The sequence below is a fragment of the Monodon monoceros genome, unplaced genomic scaffold (genome assembly GCF_005190385.1).
Source record: "Monodon monoceros isolate NGI ecotype Baffin Bay Population unplaced genomic scaffold, NGI_Narwhal_1 Super_Scaffold_5, whole genome shotgun sequence".
NCBI lineage: Eukaryota > Metazoa > Chordata > Mammalia > Artiodactyla > Monodontidae > Monodon > Monodon monoceros.
Window position 1 is genome coordinate 64,257,535 of NW_021703782.1, and position 23,488 is coordinate 64,281,022.

The 23,488-nt window shown below is 38.5% G+C and overlaps 1 protein-coding gene across 7 annotated transcripts in view; it reads left to right on the forward strand.

The window, feature by feature from the left end:
- CUNH9orf135 (chromosome unknown C9orf135 homolog) overlaps positions 1-23,488 on the forward strand; it is a 239,423-nt gene that overhangs the window by 106,915 nt on the left and 109,020 nt on the right. For 6 of the 7 annotated variants that reach the window (XM_029203430.1, XM_029203427.1, XM_029203428.1 and 3 more), the window contains one exon: positions 15,043-15,444. The exons of the other annotated variant lie outside the window; for it this stretch is intronic. In XM_029203430.1, the coding sequence (XP_029059263.1) occupies positions 15,043-15,234 (192 nt within the window). In that variant the 3' untranslated portion in view covers positions 15,235-15,444. Of the gene's footprint in view, positions 1-15,042; positions 15,445-23,488 lie in introns of those variants that run through there. 7 annotated transcript variants of the gene reach the window in all.

Genomic DNA, 23,488 nt, shown 5'->3' on the forward strand with positions numbered 1-23,488 from the left:
CATGTGCGATGTGTTCTCAGGGTGCATGAATCTTTAGCTATTGTGTTGTATATTTGTGCTTTATTTTTTTCAGCACTATTTCTAGTATTTCTCATGTTGCTTGTTTCCACATTAACAGCACAGCATGCAGCATGCACTGGCAGTTGTTTGGCTTTATTTAGAGTTTTGTTCATTCACTTCTAAGTTCTTTATCAAAGGAATTGATTTTGAGGCATGTTTTTAGCCCTGCTTCTAGCACCCCATTAATGAATGCTTGCATTACATTGTTATAGAATACAAAAAATATTTTAAATTGTAATGACAATGAATGGTTAAGTAACAGCAGAAGAGTGACTGAACTCTGACTTAGAAGTTACTGTGCACATAAACAAATGTATGATTCATAAAATACTGACAAAATAAGGAGAATATTTTTTACTTGCTAGAGACTTCACCATGTGGCCTTAGCATAAACATAGCTCACCATTCACTCAGGCTACCACCTTTGCAATTATGCAATTCCTGAAGAAATCTTAAAATATTTTGATTCGTATTATTTTAAATTTTGTGCATGAATTGAGACTTTATAAATTTTTATATTATGGTCTCTTACATTTGCTTAATTCATAATTGCATAAAGTGGGATAGCATCATAAGAAGTCTTAAGGAGAATGCAAATTATCTCCCCATAGCTCTAGATGTGAATGAATAAATACAGAATATTAGGAAGCTATGAAATCATTTCCAAGGAGAGAAATGAAAGAGAATTGCAAACTACTTCTTCAGAACTCCACCTCTTAAAGCTGGGTACAGTAAGTCACCTACATACAAACAAGTTCTGTTCCAAGAGCGTGTTCATGGTCCAATTTGTTAAGTCCAACAAAGTTAGCCTAGGTACCCAACTAACATAATTGCCTATATAGTACTGTACCGTAATAGGTTTATAATACTTTTCACACAAATAATACATAAAAAACAAATGCAAAAAATAAAGAAAACATTTAAAATCTTACAGTACAGTACCCTGAAAAGTACAGTAGTACAGTACAACAGCCGGCATACAGGGGCTGGCATCGAGTGAACTGGCAAGAAGAGTTACTGACTGGAGGAGGGAGAGGAGGTGGGAGATGGTGGAGGTAGGAGATGGTAGAGCTGGAGGATAGTCAGCAATAGGAGACGGAGGGCAAGCTGCAGTTTCACTCATGCCTGACATTGATGGCACAGGTTCTGGCTCCTTGCTGGATTCAATTCTATCTTCCCTCTTGAAAGACGATCCAGTGATGTCTGGGTAGTAGCTCTTTTTTTCTCATCATAGATGACACGGTAGCACTGGATTGCATTCTGAATGGCTGCTGCAAACTTCATGTACTGTTCTATGTTCGAGTCCTGTACCTCAAAAACTAACAGTGACTCCTCAAATAAAGAAAATCCCCTTGCCACTTCCTGTGTCGTGAATCTCTTCAGTTCTTCAGTTACTTCTTCTTCCTCTTGTCTCTCTTCGTCCTTTCTCTGGGCCTCCAATTTCATCAGGTAGGTCTTCATTAGTAAGCTCCTCGTGTTGCACAGCAACAGTGGTGGACAGTAAAGCACACAAAAGCTCAACCACTTGTAGAGGAGGCACACACGTGACAATGTACAACAGGCACGTGAACTAATTTACATGAATGGACATGCAAACACACGTTCATATCTTTGAAAGTTTGCAACTTGCAGGTTCGTATGTAGGGGACTTACTGAACTTATTATGACTCACCCAATTTCAATGAAAGATACCTTCTCTTAAAAGCTTCCCTATCATTCTCCCAAAGAACCAAAATAAAGGAAAAGTTACAGAGAAGTTACATCAGAAGATTGGTCTAAAGCTGGCTATTTGTAGGGTATGTGAGCCTTTGAGACAAAGGACAAGTGAGCTGAGGGTAATGGTAAGGAAACTAAGGATTATTAAGGAAAATAATTAGTTCAGGCACAGACTAGCAAACTCAGGAAGTTGAAGGGTCCAGGGAATTAAAAAAAGAACAAGCACAACAGTAGTGAAGGAGTGAGAGAGCTAGAAGAATTAGAAGTAGTGAGCAAAGGGAATGTCCTGGAATTTTTTGATATTTCAGATGTAGAACAATTTTGGGGAATGACAGATCCCAAGATGTGGTCATGGGAATGAGTTTCTATAATGGAATCCAAGCCATTGACTTGAGAAGGTGAAAAAATGGTAAGCCAGAGTGTTGGCTAGATTCTAAATATGGGTGTTGGAAGTCAACCTACGATATATCAGGATAGAAAGGTAGGGCCAAAGATTGATTCAAGTGACCAGTCCCTCAGTGGGAGCATTTTGGAGGTACATGGCTCCTCTCAGCCCTGCAGCTGCCATTTGAGTACATATGATTGATCATTTTGTGTGAAGTACCATTTTGTTTTCCTAAATATAGCTGCCTATTGAATTATCTTTCCAGACGTATAAGTAGCTTTAAAGCAAAAAGTGTTGTATATCCTAGTTGTTTCAGAGATAAAAAGCTGAGGAAGTTTTTAATAGAATTATGTTTTAAAGCTGGCATGCATTCCAAATTGATTACAAGGGATCCAAGCAGTGTTTCATAGTAGGTAAGAAAAGAGGCTGTATCTGTTTAAAATATTACCAACAGTGGTAGGATTGGCCTATCCTGTCACTGGCGTTCTATGCCCTGGTACAGATATAGCATTGTTAAAATATTGATATTTCTGTGCTATTTGGAAATTTACTGTGGCCTTGAGTTTCTTCCATTGAAAGAAAAAAAAATTAATACATTTTACAACTGCATTGCTATAAAGACAAATATAATCCATGTTGGATTATATTCATTTTTTTGGATTTAAAGGCTTATTAAAGAGATATATTTATTTTTATTTTATTATTATTATTTCTTTTTGCGGTACACGGGCCTCTCACTGCTGTGGCCTCTCCCGTTGCGGAGCACAGGCTCCGGACGCGCAGGCTCAGCGGCCGTGGCTCACGGGCCCAGCCGCTTGGCGGCATGTGGGATCTTCCCGGACCGGGGCACGAACCTGTGTCCCCTGCATCGGCAGGCGGACTCTCAACCACTGCGCCACCAGGGAAGCCCAAGAGATATATTTCTTAGGCTGTACCTCTCGTTGGCATTTTGTAAAGATTACCTATCCTTTTTCCTTTTATACTTTTATACTGTTTTGTCTTCTTGCCTATTTATGACTATTTGTGACTATATTATGGTATTTTATGGCCATGTTATGTGACCACGTTATTGTTAAGCCTCCTGAAATTATTACCAATATACTAATGAGTATTATTACACAAAACTAAATCATACAGTACTCATTTTGTTCTGAGAAGTACTTTTGGACTTTTGTACCCTATTTTAAGCAAAATTTTCTGTATAATAGCTGCCATTGTTTACTGCCCTAAGATGTTTATGGATATTAAATTACTGACATCATTTCCTGGCTTCAGTATGAGTTTCTATCACTTAATAGAGTTGGTTTTTCAAAATGGCATTTGCATTTTTTATTATGGTAAAATATACATAATATAAAGTTTACCATTTTTACCCTTTTTTAGTGTACAATTTAGTGGCACCAAGTACATTCACATTATTGTTATATTCATTTTGAAAATTCTGATTTATAAAAAATGAAAACATTTTTGTGGGCCCTTTAAAATACTATGGGCCATAGGCACTGGGCTTTCTGTGCCTCATGGCTGAGTGGGCCCAGCCTGGACCTTCTGGTAGTTTAACACCTGCCTGACCAGGGGTATCCAGAACTTGCCTAATCTGACTGCCTGGTGCGTACTGATTTATAAATACTTTGAGTATCATCCCAGACCAAGTTACACCTTGGCTAGGAGTCAGGTGAGCATCATCAAAAGCCTTTTATTGGGCTTCCCTGGTGGCACAGTGGTTGAGAGTCCGCCTGCCGATGCAGGGGACACGGGTTCGTGCCCCGGTCCGGGAAGATCCCACATGCCGTGGAACGACTGGGCCCGTGAACCATGGCCACTGAGTCTGCGCGTCCGGAGCCTGTGCTCCGCAACGGGAGAGGCCACAACAGTGAGAGGCCCGCGTACTGAAAAAAAAAAAAAGCCTTTTATTGTTCTTTTAGGCTCAGTCACATGAAAGAAACTCCCCAAATGCTAGAATTGTCTTTAGTTTCTTGCTTCCTAGGAAGAGATGTCTAACAGTGGCTTTAAAAAGAAGATAAGGGAAAGAGTGATTTGCTGAAAACCACCAACAGCTGGGTCAGAAAGTTAATCTAGAACAGGTTGGTGGTTCTATAGGAAGTATCACCTGTCAACTAAATTAGCTTTCATTCCCACTTCTTTTTAAGGCCCTCTCTTTGTATCTTTGCTCCATTCTGTGTCCCCATGATCTTCCATAATTTCATTCCAGTATAGGCAGTCTTTTTCCTTTTTTCTTGTTCTTTTGTTGTTTTTGTTGTTCTGTTTAAAAAACATAATAGCACGAAAAGTTGTGCGATGTAATTCTGGCCACAGGGAATAATCATGTGTAAGCCTTGTAGTCTAGATTAAAGTGTGGTTTTGCCAAACTTTTATTCAGAAAATTAAGGCTGAACTTTAATTAGGTAATGTTTCAGAGTTAATGATGTGTCTTCATGACTTTTATTTTAGTACTACTTTGCTTTGTACTGCATCTTAATATATCTACTATTTAATTTTCTCTTTTTTGTCCTGTTAAGGTTCTGAATCACTATCTATTAACAAAAGAATCATGGCCATTTGCTGATTATGCTTGTTTATCTTATTATGTGCTATTGACTGAAATGAAATTAGAATTTTAGATTCTTCTGCAAAAGAGGTGCTGGTGGGGGAGTGGAATTGGAGAAGAGGGAAGGGGGTCACATGATTGTACATAGTATTTTTTGATTAATGTCAAGGTGTTCCAAAATGCTGCTGCTAGTTAACCAGAGAAACAGCCCTCTATTACTTGGGTTCAGAAGGAGATGGTGGCCTTCCTCCGCCTAAATTCATGCCTCCACCTAAATTCCTCCACCTAAATTCAATGTGTATTGCACATATGTGTGCTGACCTTATATGTATACATATAGGCATGATTTTGTAGTTTATAGGCAAACAATTCTGAATCTGACTCTCATGGCATTCTGCCAGCACTAAGGGACTGCATTTCCTAGGCCCCAGCTTCAACTTTAGGATCTGCTGGCCGCTGCTCATATAGCTCCACAGGGCTTCCCCAGAGACAGATAGATACATAGATAAGATAGAGAGATAGATAAGATAGGTAGATAGTCTATCATATCTCTCTATGCTCTCTTTCTCTCTTTCTATCTGTCTCCTATTGGTTCTGATTCTCTGGAGAACTCTCACTGATATAGACAGAAAGATCTTTATGAGTTCTCTGGCTCTCAAATTCTGTGATTTGATTTGATTTGATTCTCATTGATCCTTTCTCATCCTAATGGTTATTTATGACCAAATACTTTTTGAATAAGTACCTTGGCAGATGTTTAATTCAAGTCTACTTGAAAATTAAAAAATAAATATTTTAACTCCTGCTCACCTCATGTATCACCAACAGCTGAGAAATTTGGGGTTTTGATTCTCAGGAAACTCAGATCCCCAAGTATTTTTTAGCATGTGTCCTTTTAGTGGAAAGGACCCTGTTTCCTTTGATAGTATACCTTCATCTTATGTTGCTTTCTGAAGTTAAGTAACCATGACCTCCTTTTGTTTCTGAGTCAAGTCATAAAAGCTCAGTTCTACTTCAGGGAACTTGGGATTCTGGGAGATTTTATTTTCCTCCTTTTGATTATCTTTAAATTTCTATAGTGAGCATATTTGACTTTTGTAAAGAAGAAAGAAAAAGAATTGAAAAATCAAGAACCCTGGGCCTCAAATTTATATCTAACCACACCACTATAAATATAAAACAGTGGCAAGTGTCCTCATAGAATGTAGACTGAGGAATAAGAAAGGTGATGTTTATTTTTTATATTAAAATGATAGGAACAATCAAAATTTGTGCATAAGAAAGAAAAACGTGTCAATAACTAAGGTTTAATAGTGTATTGCTTAGTTTTTGATGCTGGCCATTACTAAAGTTTGAATGATATTAGTCTTTAAAAGTCAGCTTAGGGGCTTCACTGGTGGCACAGTGGTTAAGAATCCGCCTGCCAATGCAGGAGACATGGGTTCGAGCCCTGGCCTGGGCAGATCCCACATGCCACGGAGCAACTAAGCCTGTGCGCTGCAACTACTGAGTCTGTGCTCTAGAGCCCGCGTGCCACAACGAGTGAGCCCGCACACCACAACTACTGAAGCCCGCACGCCGTGCTCTGCAATAAGAGAAGCCACTGCAATGAGAAGCCCGTGCACTGCAGTGAAGACCCAACGCAGCCAAAAATAAATAAATTTATATAAAGAAAAAGAACCAGGGTTCCTCGGAGACCCACTTAACCACGTCTTTGGGTTTTCATTAACATACATGTAAAAATCTGTATTTTTTTTTTAAAAAAAAGTCAGCTTATTTTGTGATGTGATTGTTCATGTAGATCTCCATATTTTTCTTTGTGATGACCAGACTCATTAATGATATAGATGTTTATACTTATATTCACAGCATACAATTCCCTGCATTTCCCATAACTATTTTTTCTTTAGTTGAATACCTGTATTTCTTACAAATGCTTCTTCTTTGTAAAATTTTATCAAATAAAAAGAGATAGTAAAGGTTTCTTAAATAGGTAACAATAATATATCCAACTAATTACATGTTCTTTATAGCTGCATTTGCCAATTACTCTTACCTGTAATTCAATCACTGGGAGAAAAAATATCCAATAGGAATGAAATCATTTTAAAAGTAGTGAAGGGATCTGTCTAAGATGCCTATCCCATGTGATCCCCAGGGTTAGTAAAGTAATTTTGGCTGTACAGGAATTGTTCTTTTCTTCCCACATCACTTCACATGTGTGCTTAGAAGACAACCTTACTAGGGGAAGGTGGGTCTTCAGTCAAGTGCACGTAAGTGGGGAAGAATTTTATACATAATGTATACTGAAAATAATCAAACAAAACATCACAGCAATCTACTTTAATATCTATTTTCATTCCATCCAATGTGACATTCAAATAATGTTTGTTGCCTCAATACCTTTTTAGGAGTAAATGGAGTACACCAAATGAGGATACTTATAGGCATGCTAGGGAAGAATGACTTTTGCTGTATGAATGCCAGGTGGCTAATAGTTATCCGTAACGGTGGACACAAGGTTAGTTTGCAGTAACTGATTTGGCCAGGAAACATAACCCATTATATAGTTTTATGGATGAGCTATCTAGATGAAGGAATTGAGACTGTGCTTTCAAATTATCTTGTAATATTAAATAGGCAGAGTTACTGATGTTCCAGAAGGCAGGCCTAAAATTGAAAATAACCTTGAAAAATAAAAGGTCCTAAATAGAAAGGATGAAATCAAATAAGAATAAGTGTAACCACAGAACAACCCCTTGGAAGATTGGGAAAAAATGGGTAAGGACTGGGTATATGGTTGTCTAAGAAACAGTAATGTCATCTTATTCTAAAAAAAGAAAGGTTTGAGAGATATTGATGCTTAGAGGCTATGGGAATGAGGGTGGGAAGGGGATAGGAATCTAAGAATTGGATACCCATCACTTAACGATACACTGATACATTTTCCTGATATAAGTGGTAAAACTGTATTCTATTTGTCTTTCACAATGAGGGAAGGTCGACTGGGGACTCAAGAGGACCCTTCTGTAATATCCTAACCTGTCTTTCTATGATCTGTTAAAAAGAAGAAGGAAGAGAAAGAGAAGAAAAGGAAGAAGAAAGCTTTATTAACCTTAACGCAGATTTTCCCTAGAGTGATTGTCTTGCTGGGTCTTTAGTGGTTCCTGTTTCTACAGAGCCTGTTTGCCCTTAGCATTCTTTTCTCTGACACTTTTTTCCGTCTTCTATCAGGATGTTTCACTCAACTTCCTCAACCCTTCTCTGAATCAGCACACTCAAAGGTGAAAAGAGATTGACTCTTACTGTTGGTTGTGTTTTGTCAGGTCTTGACCTCTGTGATGCTTCTTTGGAAGTGAGCAGTTGGCTACCACAGCATTCTTTGCCCTCCCTTTCCTCAGAATTCATGACATTGCAACACTCTCTCCATACCTTTTCTTCTCTGTCTTTCATGGCTTCTTTATGAACCTAGTCATGAATGTCCCAAAGATTTGGGTCCTAGAACCCTGCTCCTCTCATTTTACATAATCTCAGAGAATTCATCCACTCCCATGACTCTATAACCATCACTTTTTTGGGGTAACTTATTTTTATATGATTTCAAACTTACAGAAAAGTGACAAGACTAGCAAGAGGAGCTCCCATATAATCTTTACCTGGAGTCAGCGATTGTTTACCATTTGAGAATAGGCTGGAGACTTTGTGCCCCTTTACCTCTGAACAGTTCAATGTGTATTTCTTAATAACAAAGACACATAGCTATGGTAAAGTTTTCAACCTAGGGGAAAATTGATACAGTATAATTATTTAAGCCACAGTCCATATTCAAATATAGTCCATGATCCCAGTAATGTTCTTTATAGCTCTTTCCCCAGCCAATGATCACTGCTGTGCACAGGGCACTGACTTCTCTCCAGGCCATCTGTCCCACCACACTGCCTTTAAAATAAACATTTTGTACTGATGTCATCTCTAATTAAAACTGTCTGAGAAGTGACTCATCATTTCCCTCCTTAAACAAGTCCTCTCCATCTCCATGTCTTTTTTATTCTTTTTAGTGGTGTTAGAACTCTCTCAGACATCTGGGTTTGAAGTTATGGAACATCTTTGGTTCTTTATCCCCAGTTAGGCTGGTAAGTCCTCTAAATTCTTTCTGTGAAATGTCTCCTCTAGTCCCCTCTTAAGCTGTTGTGCTCTGATGCCCACCCATTCCACACTTCAGACAAATGCTTTCAGTTACCCTCATCTATCTGGAGGACTCAGAAAAAGCTTGCAGTGATTGTCCTATCTTAAGTAAACTTTGTCAGAACTCAGGGTCTGTGTGGCCCCAGAATAGTGGATCAGCCAATAATGTGTGACAATTCACGAATCTCTTTCTATACACAGTTTCTAAATACTTCTTCCCACCCCCACTAAATAGTTGTTGAATAAACATTTAAATAGTATGTTAGGGTGTTGAAACCATAACGACTCTCTGCAGCTCACATATGCAGAGGAAGTATGTCTAACTGATAACTGGCCCTCTTCCCGAGCCCATAACCAGCGGGAAAACACTAACTCTTCAATACTCTTAAAGCTTAGTCTGATTCCATAATTCAAATAGTTCCTATAGGAGATATTTAACCTTCCTTGAAAAAACTCTCACTTTCTCAGAGATCCTCTCCCATCCCCTATGTGTAGAAAAGCAGATCTGAGACTGTTATCTGTTATAAGTCCTGCTTACAAGGTTGGCCTTTGGTTGGCATCTAGAGGTAAGAATTCCTGAATAAGAGTAGCTCACTGTGTCTAAACTGTTTGCGCAAACAATGTGGTTTATGTTGAACACCTGTTTTCCTTCTGCAAGTCTGGAATTTTGGTATGTGCTAGGCAGAGGGTGCCTGTGTGACTGGCCCCCAAGAAAAATCTTGGGCTTGGAGTCTCTGATGAGCTTCCCGAGTAGATAGCATTTCACAACACATGGCAGGGGGAATTAAGTGCATCTTGTGTGACTCACTGAGGGGGGGCTCTTGGTCTCAGAATTTCGTACCTGGTTTTTTCTGGACTTTAGCCCATGTGCCTTTTCCCTTTGCTGACTTTGCTTTGAATCAACTTGCTGTAATCAATCATAGCCACAAGTACAATTATATATTGAGTTTTATGAGCCCTCCTGGCAAGTCACTGTATCTAGGGGTGGTCTTAGGAATCCCAACACACCCTACTTTTCTCCCTGTGGCAGATTGTTATTTTCCCAAAATGGTTGCAACATGTGCTGGCATTGCACATGCTCTTACAATGTGATTTTGACACTCTTCACATTGAGAGGCAGAGTCCATGTTACCTCCCCTAGAATTTGGGTGAACTGTGACTATGATGGAAGTGATGCTATGCGATTTCCAGAGTAGTTGATTAAAAGTAACGCAACTTCCTCCTGGTTCTCTTTTTGCCATCCTTATCCTCAGAACCCAGTCACCATGCTGTGAGGAACCCCATGCAGGCACAAGGAGTTGTTGTACAGTTGTTCCATCAACAGTCCTAGCTAAAGTCCCAGCAGATAGCCAGCATCAACTACCAATTGGAATGAGAGACGTTTCCAACCCCAGCACTTAAGTCACTCTCAGCTTTCAGGTCTTCCCAACTGAGGCCTCAGACATTGTGAAGCAATAAGATGGCTTTGCTGTACCTTTCCAAATTCCTGACCCAAAGAATCTGGAAATGGCTGCTGTTTTACACTGCTATGTATGGGTTGGCCAGTTATGCAGCAATAACAACTGTATCTTTCTCTGAGATGGCATCTAGGTATATGGAAAGAGGGATGCAACTTAGCATCCTGATGCCAGAGGGGAAGAGCAGCATTTTCTGTGTGGTGGTCTCTGGGATGATATCTCAAGTCCAGCTTGTTGCTCTTTCCCTTGCCAGCATAAGTGGCTATAGTCTGTGGCTGTTGTTAACTGTCAGTCTTTTTCTATTTCTCACTCTTTTTCTCTGGGCTTGGTTGGAGCCCTCATGGCATGTTTGAGATGGCATGTTTGAGATGACTCAGCCTCATTTCCACTTCCATAGATACTGTGGACCCCACAGAAGCCTTCTGTGACTCCCATTCAGTACCTAGCTCCAATGCTCAGCTCTGCAGCTAACAGTTGAACTCCCTCTGCAGACTTACAACTACTTCAGGGTCTTGTTTATGCCACAGGATACAAACGTGGTTCAGAATTGATGATTCTCAGAGCCTCCCTCTGCCTGGCGATGCTGTTCCGCCAGTTTGGGTTTGGCTGTGCCCCAGGCAAATGAAAGAACAGCCTGAGTGGTGGTCTGTTCTGAGTTCTCATGAGAGATGGGGGGCCAGGAGACCCCTTATACCTTTGTGCCATTATTTTCATTTATCCAGTGCACTTCCCTCTGTCCACATCAATGAGACTCTGTCTATGTCAATGAGACTGTCTGATTTAAGTCAACAGATGGGAAAATTGGGAAATGCATCGACTGTTTCTGCTGTCCTGCTTTACTTTTCCCTTATTTTCGTCTTCCTACAATGCCCCAGACTTCTTCCCTATCTTCCTACTCTCCATTCCAACTCTTGTTTAAGCCTTCATGGCAAAGGATGTTTCCTCTACATACTTGGAGAAATCTATGATCTGAGTCTTCCAGGTATGGTCATTGATATTCTAAAATCCTCAAGACTGAACTGGATTGCAAGGCTGTTGTCTTTCGGAAAAACCCTATTTTGCATTAGAAGGTGATATTACTTTGCATTTTGGTTGCCATTTTTTTCTAAAACAAATTTTGATCTCCCCTTGGGAAAATGGGTGGTTACACACACCGAAAAGGGAAAACTACTAATAATTTTGAATGATTACGCCCTCCCTGTATACTTGGTTTGAGAGGTACACCAAATTACTCACTTGTCCAAAACTCCCACCATCTCAATTTAGCCTTGGGTATGAATTGCAGTCAATATAAAGGTCCTCTGAGGTAGGACCTTCTTGGTGAAGCTGCTTTTTTCTATTCTGTTTTGTGCCTTTTGTATTAAACTTTGGAAAACATACTCTGTTCTGCTTCCTTATAACAATTATACCCTCCTGGTTCCTAATAGTTTGTTCTTATTTTTGAAAACCTTCTTTATTCACCTATTCCATGTTTACATCCTTCTAATTCCTGAGTATATGCTTAGGCACAAATTTACTGCTTGCCTTGACTCCTACTTTTTTATATATGCCCAGCTGCTCCCTTGTTTTTGCTCTATTTCCTTGCTCTAACTCTCAGAACCTCGGTGTTTCAGTATTGCAGATTATTCAGTATGTATTAGGATGCTTTTAGTAGGTTGTGCAAAAACCAACTCAAACCAGATCAGACATTAAAAGTAATTTATTGGCACGTATTTATTTGAAAAGTCTGGCTTCAGGAAAGGATTGATATGGCAATGTCATTGATACTTTTTACTGACTCTCAAGCCTGCCTTTTATGGTGTTGGTTTCATGCTATACTGATAGTAGGCAGGCTGCCAACAGCAACCTGGGCTAGATGCTTCCTTACTTATGTCCAATAGTGGAAAAAGAATGTTTTTCCCCCAAACCCTTGAACAAAATCTCAGGCTTTAAGCTGTTTGGACAAACTCAAGTCACATGCCTAACACTGAACCAATCACTGTCTTTGAGAGTGGAGTGAGATTGTCCTTATTGTCTTAGGCCAATTAGATTCTACCCCTAGACCAGGAGGGGGGTTAATCTACTCAAACTGCATGGCTACTACACAATGTGAAATGGGAGAAGTGGATTCACGGTGAGCTGGTGTCACCTCTTAAAGTTTGCATGAGATGAGCATGCTCATGTCTTCCCAACTCAATGTTCACTACTGACTTCACTTGGTAGCTTGAAGTCAACCATGGCAGGAGTATTTATACCACAGAAATTGTCAAGTATTACAAATCAGTTGTGTGGGCTTTTTTTTTTGGTGGGGGGAGCTGGTTTACCAATACATCTCTGATAATGGGAGGCACTCAGTTTTATGTGTTAACAGGCAACAAACATTCTCTTAATTAGTTTTCCTAACTTCAGAATTGCACACCCCTACTTACCACTTTTTAAAAATAATGGCTTTACTGAGATTTAATTCACCTGCCATAAAATTCACCCTTTTAAAACATACAATTCAGTGATTTTTGGTGTATCTCCAGTGTCATACCATCATCACCACAGTCAATTTCAGTATATTTTCATCACCCCCAAAAGAAACCCCATAGCCACTGTAGTAGTTAGGTTTCTCTACAGAAACAAAACCAAAGCTGAAAACCCTGGAAAGCCAGTGATGTAATTCACTTCGAGTTTGAAGGCTTGAGAACCAGGAGTACCAAGGAGCAGGATAAGATTAATGTCTCAGCTTGAGCAATCAGGCAGGAAGGGGCCAATTCTTACTTTGTCTGCCTTTCTCTTCTATTCAGGCCCTCAACAGATTGGATGATGCCCACCCACATTGGGGAAGGCAAACTACTGAGTCCATCAATTTAAATGCTAATTTCATCTGGAAACACTTTCACAGACACAACCCACAAATAATGTTTAGCCACATATCTTGGTGCCTCGTGATCCAGTCGCACCCATTAATAGTCACTCCTCATTCCTTCCCTCCCACTATCCCCTGGCAAAACTACTTTCTGTCTCTGTGGACTTGCCCATTTTGGACATTTCATATAAGGAATCATACAATCTGTCTTTTGGCTTAGTTTCTTTCACCTCGCATAATGTTTTCAAGGTTCATCTATGCTATACAACTATCAGTATTTTATTCCTTTTATTGCCAAATAATATTTCATCGTGTGAATAGACCACATCGTGAATTGTTTATACATCCATCAGTTAATGACATGTGAGTTGTTGAGATCCAGTTCTAATCATAGTTCTGGAATCCGGTCCTTTTCACCTTCAGTCTTTAGTACCTTCTGCGGCTGGAATACTTTTCCTAAAACATCACATTTATTCTTGTCACTCATCACATCAAAATATATTGTCCACTCTGTCTGGGAGATGCTAAAGGAAGGCGCTGACCTCGCATGTGAAGCTGTCCTCATTTCCACTGCAACTGGGGTAGAAATCAGCAGATCCTGCCGCCTACTTAGAGGGCAGTTTGGCAAGCGATGCTCTAATCTCATTTAAAGGGCCTCTAGCTGACCAAAAACAAACAAGCAAACCCCAAAGAAATAGACCCCCAACAACACAAAGCAAAAGCCCAAAACTATATAGAAAGTGACATGGATATTATGTAGCTTTTGGATTTTATTGTTTATATATTTTATCTCTTAAATATTAAGAATTTCATGAGGGTGCTGGTGGGATAATGTGTCTTACAGGTAGATAGCTTGAAGCCCTGGCTGAATCAGTAGCATTCTTTAGATTCTCTCCTGAGATTTTAAGCAAATGGTCTTATATGTGAAGTGGGAGTAATAATTCTTACTTCAGAGCCTGTTGTGGATTAAAATTTATAAATACTCAACTACCGTGTTCAACCCATAATAGGCACTCAGTAAATAAATAGACACTATAATGATTATTATATGGTTAGAATTTTCATTTATTTTCAATAAAGCCAATCTAAGGTTAGAACTATTTTGGTGTTCTTTCATTGTTTTATCATTTTGGTGATTTAATTTCAATATTGTCCTAGTGCTTTAAAATTAGTACCAGTTTGAAGCAGAAATTAGATAATCAGTGCAAGGGCTTTATGTTTCTTGTCTACCATTACCCTTGATATAATCTGAGAGAATCAATATTTCCTTTGGGAAACGGTCAATGATAGTGTCTAGTTTTATTACTATAGAAGCTTTTATGAAATGCTCTAAGGATAAATACCTTAAATATTATACTGGGTTATACTGATATAAATTCCTCATAGGAATGAATCTTCCAGCTTGGCATTTACTGGCAAGTATGACTTGATAGCAATTATTAAAAATATAACCCAAGATATTATTCTTTGGAATGATTATAACATATTAGTAAAAAAGATATTGAATGGTAGTTAAATTGTACTTGTTTTTGTCTTTTTGCAGATGGTCATACAATTTAAATGGTTCTTTATGCTGTATATTTATGGTTTAGAAAAATTCACATATATGATAATTTATAATTTTAATTTTATAAATAAAACAGCCATGAACTAGATTCTTCTTTCAGAATTAGAAGTACTTATAAATGCAATAGCCAAATACAAGAGGTGTTAGTAATTTGAGAGATTAAATTAATCAATTTTTTGAAAATTAACCTGTGATCATAATACAACTAACACATTAAAGATCAACTTTTGGAAATCACTCCTTTTTACATATTTTAGTCATTTAATATTATCTTTCTCCCTCCCCCCATAGGGTTATCCTTGTCAAGATGATGATTATTCAGTTGTCCACAGAAAATGCTGTTCTCAGTTCACAGATCTAAATGGTTCCAAAAGATTTGGCATCAACACCTGGCATGACGAGAGTGGGACTTATGCCAATTCATATGTAAAACAAAAACTCTACCCATTAACCAGTGGCCTTGTTGTTCCCTTTTTAAAATAATGTATGGAATCAGATTCTATAACTAATGAAAGGTAATGGATGTAGCAGTTGATGATTTTCTATCCTAATAAATGCAGTGGAAATATTACGATAATAGATTCCTTTAACACAAAATCTTATATTCTAGACCAGTGTGTATATCTTTCTTTTTATAAGCTACTCTGGTATTTTCCAAAGTTTAGTATGTTTTTCACTGAAGGTATATAACCCAATTCTAGATGGTACTTGGAGGAATTTTATTTTATGTTACTTTATTTTGTTTTATTTTATTGACTGGATTTATTTTAAATTTTATTAGGAAAAAATGCATAAAGCTAACACAATCAAGCTCATGATTGCTTAGGGTGTGTCTGATTTAAAAAAAAGAGATAACTTAAATTCCACTTTTGAGTGAATAAAAATTTAGGTGGTACTCAAATTCTACATGAAACTCAAATGGCTTAAGTTTGAGCAACACGGGCCCTATAATAACGTTGAGTGTGTGTGTGTGTAACATATCTATGGTGGCTAGCTGCTCTGTGGATTATCATTCAGCATGGTGTTTTTCCTTATACAATATAACACTTTTTATTGTATGAAGTAGCAGCGATGCAGACAGAATCTTAGTGAAACTTTAGGGGTTTAATGGAAAATCCAGTCATCTAGTGTTAGATTTAGAATAAATCTTAGCAGTTGTTTTGACTTGCACTCCCGTTTTCCAGATGAGCAGAGACTCACAGAGATTCAAGTAACTTGCCCAGGGTTACATAAATAAGTTCTAGTTGATCTTTGAGGTACATTTGAACTTTTGTTTTTTCTGAGGATGGGTTTATTTATTTTGGCCTAGGTTAAATTTACTCTCATTGTTTTTCTTTAAAAAAGAAATTCATGAAATAGTATTTCATGATAAATGCTAATTTGATTAGCGAAATATTGGGAAAACCATAAGCCTTGTGAGGAGAGAAATGATAATAAATAAAGAAAATATGGATATGCCAAGGAAGCATTCACCAGCAGAGTTTTACTATAATTTATAGCTGCTTTAAAGTGTGTCTGTACATATACACAAATATATATGTATAAATATGTATATCATATATAAATACATAATGTTAATTCTTTTTTTAAAAATTATTATTTTTTTAACATCTTTATTGGAGTATAATTGCTTTACAATGGTGTGTTAGTTTCTTCTTTATAACAAAGTGAATCACTTATACATATACATATGTCCCCATATCTCTTCCCTCTTGCGTCTCCCTCCTACCTTCCCTATCCCACCCCTCTAGGCAGTCACAAAGCACCGAGCTGATCTCCCTGTGCTATGTGGCTGCTTCCCACTAGCTAGCTATTTTACATTTGGTAGTGTATATATGTACATGCCATCTTTATTGGAGTATAATTGCTTCACAATGGTGCATTAGTTTGTTAATTCTTTATATATTACCTATTCTAGGGGATACCTGCCTAGGATTACCTTTCTTTCCACAGACTACAAATTCAAGTTTAATCACTCCGAACATTCATTAACATATCTAGGGTGGACAGATGTTTGAAGAATGCAAATCTGTATGTCAAGCTACTCATCATTTGATTTTTTTTTTCCTTTTGGAAGGAGAAAAAGTCTTAATGGCCATATCATTACCTTTGAACAATGCCTTTTACTTAGAAAAAAATTCACCTACTTTAGCAGGAATTCTATATCGTCACAATGATTAACATTGCATTTTACATAAATGACCTGGGTCTGCCATGAGGGATCAATTTAGAAATCAGTTTTTGTTTGGTTAGAAGGAGAATGAAATTAGAGGGATTTTATTTAAACTAGTAGAATAAAATGATGCCTTGAAAAAAATAGAGATTACCTAGATCTTTCAGGTATAATTATTTTGTGTTGATTTGGATTTCTTTAGATAACTTCTTTAATGGTTCACCTCACCAGTATCAAATACCATTTCAAACAATAAAAAGTGGAACTCAGATATGATCATCGGAGAGTATCTTCCTTAGGAAATGACCACACTGACTTCTGATGGTTCCACATGTATACTTCATAGGATTCCACCTGAGACACCAAAATAACACTGTATCTTGTGTGTTTATACAGTTAGCATTCATATTTGGTCAGTATTTTTCTTTTGGCCTTTATGTGTTATTATGTCAGAACTGTTGGTGTGAGCTCACTATGGCAGAATGCAGACTGCTGCTGGGAGGATGGATAATTGGTTGGGCAAATCCCAAGTAGATGTATGGCAGTGGTGGCCCTTGATTAAATTTGGCCTACAGATAAGTTTTATTTAGTCTTCAGAGTGTTTTTTTTTTCATTAATCTTAAAAAATTGAGCCCAATTTTATAGACTAGGCCATTTTACTTTAAAATTTGAATTTTTATGTCCTTGGCACATTTGCAGATCTGGCAGCACTGGTCTGATTTTGATACAGCAACAATCAGCAGGGATATGATAGGAGACCCTCTTTGGATGGGGGTGAGTTCATCATTTTGCTGTTATTCTCACCTGGTATACTTATTTATGGAGGCAATGTGACCCTTTACCTAAGGAGAGGTCAGACAAATATGAAATAACAAGTTGTAGAGGGAAGGGGTTGGTAGAAAAATGGCAAAATTGGCAGCTTCTTGGTGACTGAGATTAGGACAATAAAGGCAGAAGCCACATCCTAATAGTAGAGACAGCAAGTTTGGTTAAGTTCAAGTAGGCATCAAGATCCCGGAGTATATGATGTAGAAAATAGAGATGGAGAGTGGGCCAAGCGCTTTACCTTAGAAATATAGAGTAATCTCAGATCCACTGGTTTATACTAGGAGTCCATTTGTGCTGAGGCAGGAAGTGAGGGTACCAGACCCAACCCCTAGAATATGGAGCTGGCAGATGAAGACAAGAAGCAGGGCCCAGCCAGCTCACTGGTTTATTTACAGAGGAAAATCACCCCCTGGATTCCAGTGCTCCTTTTTCTAGAGGTACAGAGAAACTCCAGATTCACCAAGACTCTAGCCAGAAATAGTGAAGTCCTTCCTCTGGGACACAGAGTAGAGGTGGCAGGCTGGTAGAGACAGAAGTGCCTGGCACAGCCACCATCAAGAATAGAGGAGCAGGGCTTCCCTGGTGGCGCAGTGGTTGAGAGTCTGCCTGCCGATGCAGGGGATGCGGGTTCGTGCCCCGGTCCGGGAAGATCCCACATGCCGTGGAGCGGCTGGGCCTGTGAGCCATGGCCGCTGGGCCTGCGCGTCCGGAGCCTGTGCTCCGCAACGGGAGAGGCCACAACAGTGAGAGGCCTGCGTACCGCAAAAAAAAAAAAAGAATAGAGCAGCAGATTCTTTCTCAAAGCTATGTTGACCAAAAGCTAACTTTATTTTAGAGTCAGCAACAGTGCAGTTTGCCAGTAGCTGAAAGCCCACTCCAAATAGCTATGGTAGGGCAAGCATGAGGCAACAAATATTGTAAATCGAAGTGGAAAACCCTAACAATCTCACAGTAAATCAGTGTCCCAAATATTAAGATCATAAGCTTTATAAAATAATTTAACAGTTTTTTTGAGATATGATTCACAAACCATAACGTTCACCCTTTTAAAGTATGTAATTCAATGATTTTTGGTAGATTCACAGAGGTGTGCTACCATCACCATAATCAATTTAGAACATTCTCACCACCCCCAAAGTGAACCCCATATCCATTAACTGTCATTCCCCATTCCCTCCCGATCTCTCAGTTCTAAGCAACCACTAATCTTCTTTCTGTCTCTACAGATTTGCCTTTTCTGGATATTTTATATAGGTGGAATCATACGATGCGTGGTCTTTTGTGACTAGTTTCTTTCACTTAACATAATGTTTTCAAGGTTTCATGTTGAATGAAGTATCAGTGCTTCATTCTTTTTTGGCTGAATAATATTCCATTTTACAGCTATACCACAATTTATCCATTCATCAGTTGATGGACGTTGGGTTACTTCTGCCTTTTGGCTATTTAAAATAATGCTGCTATGAATATTTATGTATGAGTTTTTGTGTGGACATATGTTTTCATTTCTCTTGGGCATATATGTAGAAATGCAACTGCTGGGTCATATGGTAACTCTATGTTTAACCTTTTGATGAACTGCCAAACTATTTTCTACAGTATTTTACATTCCCACCAGCAATGCATGAGAGTTCCAATTTCTTAATATACTTGCCAACATCTGTTATTTTCCATTGTTTTGTTTATGGCCATCCTAGTGGGTGTGAACTGGTGTCTAGTTGTGGTTTCGATTTGTATTTTCCTGATGGCTAGTGATGTTGAGCATCTTTCTATGTGCTTATTGGCCATTTGTGTATTTTCCTTGGAGAAATCTTTATTCAGACTCATTTTCCATTTTTAAATTGGGTTATTTAGCTTTTATGATCATAACCTTTTGTAACATAATTTTCAAAAAAGTTGGAACGCATAATCTGAAAAAAAAGATTTTCGTTTGGGCTTGAGAAGTAGTATTTTCCTTGGAGAAATCTTTATTCAGACCCATTTTCCATTTTTAAATTGGGTTATTTAGCTTTTATGATCATAACCTTTTGTAACATAATTTTCAAAAAAACTGGAACACATAATCTGAAAAAAAAGATTTTTGTTTCGGCTTGAGAAGTAACTTAGAAGCTTTCATTTAGAATCAAATACCGGAATTTCTGTTCCAATGCCACAGAATATTTGAAAATGAATAGAACTTGGAAGATCTTGTAGGCAGGCACTGTCAAGTGAAAATTTATAATGCACGTATGTGGTTTAATCAATATTTTTGATAATGGTAGTGATAACGATGGTACAGTAAGTCAATAAAGTAATATTGAAATTATTCATAAAATTCTGGGGGAATGTGTTCTTTAATTTTTCATCACATAGTTATACTTTTCATTTGTCAGGGTAATAACTAAGGCTTGCTCTGCAGGAATCAAACTCATCTCATTCTCTAACACTCTTCCCTAGTACTAGAATTTCCCCTTTAAGCATGAATCTCAACCTGCTGTGCTTATAAACTCCTTTGATGATCTAATGAAATCCAGACCTTTTGCCCTGAAAAAGTTACAAATATTCCTGTTAAGAACATTGGGAAACATTCTAACATCACCAAGTAATGAAGCTTTCCTTTCCTTTGGAAGTAGATTAACTAAATTGTGAATATTTAACAAGTTCATATTAGGTTTGTGTGTCCACTTCCAGAAGACAAAGTATACATGCGTATATGTATATATGTGCACACACACACACACACACACACACATAATGTGTTTATATTTGGCAACCATAAAAGAGAATGCGTAATTTTATCAATTAGCTTTTGCTAACCACCTGAAAACATATGACTTAACAAATGTTATTTCTTATTGTTCTGTGGTCCACTGGGTGGTTTCTGTGTCCTGGGGCTGGACAGTTCTAGGATGGCCTCTCCTGGTTGGCACTTGGTTCAAAGACAACTGGGATGTCAGGGACGCCCTGGCCATGAGTTGTTCATCATGTGGCATAACAGACTGGGTTTGTTCATTTGGTAGTAGTGGCAGGGATCCCAAGAGCAGCAAATGGGGATGCTTCTGTGCACGAGGACTTGTCAGACATCTGCCTGTGTCATGTTTACTAAAGCCTGTCTAGAGCAAGTCAAGAGGCCAGGCTGGAGTCTGTGTGGGTGGGCTCTACCAAAGAGTGTGGGTAGAAGGAGGGGGTAATTTGTGTCCATTTTTACAATCTACCACAGTCTTTACTGTTGCATGCTTCTTACGAAAAGTCCTTTGTACAGAAATTATGCCTCCTCCTGTCCAGTATTTCTACTAGAGAATAGAGAGGGAGTTTTCCCCATTTGTGTTAAACTGATAACATAATTTGGTGCTTTTTTGTCACTTGAGGCCCTTTGCTCATGTAGTTGTTGGTCTTCATGGAGCCTAGTTATGGGCTAGGATAACCCCTCTGGATCCATTCCTAAGACAAAGTGAACCCCGCCACTCAGGGGTCCTGGATAGCTGAAAATTGTGAAGAGTTCCTCCTTTGTCAGAGATCTGGAAATAGTGCAAATAGAGAATGAAGGAATAAGAAAAAAATAATATGTTGACTTCTCTCTATCTCTTGGTATCCTAGAACTGTCTCATTGCAGTTAAAGGATTAAAGCAGTTTCTAGCTCAGGGAGGCAGCCAGCCCTTAAATATGGCACACTGTAGGACAGTACCACCCATCCAATGCTACATACCGTTTCGGGAGGTTTGCTGATACCCTGAAGCCAAGTCATCCAGGCTTAGAAGTTGGAGGAGGCAACAGTTACATAGGTGAGGAGACTAAACTGAGTTTCTTAAAAGTGGTTAGGGGCTAGAGTACAGAACGTACAGATTTAGAGTCAGTTACCAGAGCTGAGAACCAACATGTGCCAGCACTTTTAGTATACTACAACATTTCATCATCACAACAACTTCAATGGATATTGGATGTGTATATGTGCGTGTGCGCATATGTACGTGTGTGTGTGTGTGTGTGATTATCATTAGTACTTCACTTTGGCACTTAAGCCTCTGGTTGGTGAAGGGACTTGTTGGAATGCAAACCAAGATCACCTGAAAATGAGCTCAGAACTCCATATCCTCACTGTTGAGGCAAGTATGATTCAACTCTTGGAGATTAAGGAGATACTGTTCATTTAGCCTGTGACTTTCCAGTGTCCTGTGTTGTGGCCAGTTTGTCAAATGGCCACACAATCCATGGCCCGCCTGATCCTCCTAATAGAAAGCTAGCTCTTTACTTCTTTAGCCCAACCACCTTCTGCCTGATGTTATGTGTATGTGAAATCCTTGTTTTTCCATGTAATTTATCAGCCATTGTTTTTATGAACTAGAAGATAAAGGATGCTATGGACTTGGAGGCTCAAAACATAGATTTGTGACCATTTCTGACTGTTTGAGAAACATTCCCCCTCTAAAATATTCCCTAATTCTCCTTAAGTCTGGGATTGGTTGCTCCCCAGTCATTTGTGCTTTTTGTGTGTCTCTCTATTGTGGCACTCACCTGCTTTTCTTACTACCATTTAACAGCTTTTGGAGAGCAGGCATCATGTCTACTCATTGGGGTTCACGTCTGTCTAAAACACAGTGGGCACTCAGAAATGCTGAGGGAATTGGCATAAAGACATCTGTCATAATCATATGCTGGTATAGTGAGTGCATGGGTAATTGATAATAATTGCAATCCATATGATCAGAATGGTTTTAGCTAAAAAGACTCAGATAATTAACAGGTTTATATTACCAAGAGCTTCAGTGGTAATCTTGGGAAATGGGAGGAGTGGCAAAATTGGCCTAAGAAAATTTTATGTCCTGTATGGCAAGGCAGTTTGCCTGAGCATCCATTAATGTGACTGAAATCCTCCTTAAAGTAAAAAAAAAAAATTTGCTCACAAACCAGAGCGCCAATTTGAACAAATAATGCTCATGTCCCAAAGATGGTGAAAGTTGAATGATGTAGCACAATAGGTGTGATGAAGGCAGCTGGTGAGACTGAGAGCTGAAAAGCTGGCATGGAAGAGGAGCTGAGAGGAAAGCTGTTTTGAAGAAATGCTGCACCGAAAGTAAATCAGTATGCACACTACCTTTCTCAGGTCCACAGTCATTGTACAGACTTGGTTATCTAAAGTGTAACAGACCATGGCAGCTGTAAACTTGGAGAATGACAGTCATGAATTGGATGTTTGAGGATAAATATTTAATATGGTATAGTTTGCCTTTTTGTGTTTGTCTCAGCCCTCCTCACTCAAAATTCTTATTGTAGAAAATGAAATTGTTTCATAAGTACTCTGAAGGTCACTCGTGATGGCTTATTTTATCTCTACTCATGCCTTCTGTTTGTGTTGTGGGCTTGAGGAATATTTAATGAGTAAGTGACAGAATTTTGTCATTTTTTTTGTTGTCTGTACACAAACTACCTTACTCTTATGTCACCTTCCTATCATATACTAGGAGTGGATGGCAGCTGTCCCAGTGAAGTAAAACAAGTAAACAAACCAAAAGGCTGAAATAAGTAACCAAAATATCAAAATGAATGACATTCAAATTTGACTTCTCCATGGTATACCTATTTACAGCACCATAGATGACCAAGAATTAACCATGGAAGTAGATACTCTACAGAGCTGCAATTAAAAGAAAAAGACAAACAACATTGATGGTGGGTACCAATTCCCATCTTCCAGATAAAAATATTATTTTAAAATTTATATTCTCTTTATGAAAGCTCAATTTATATTAACAGTACCTG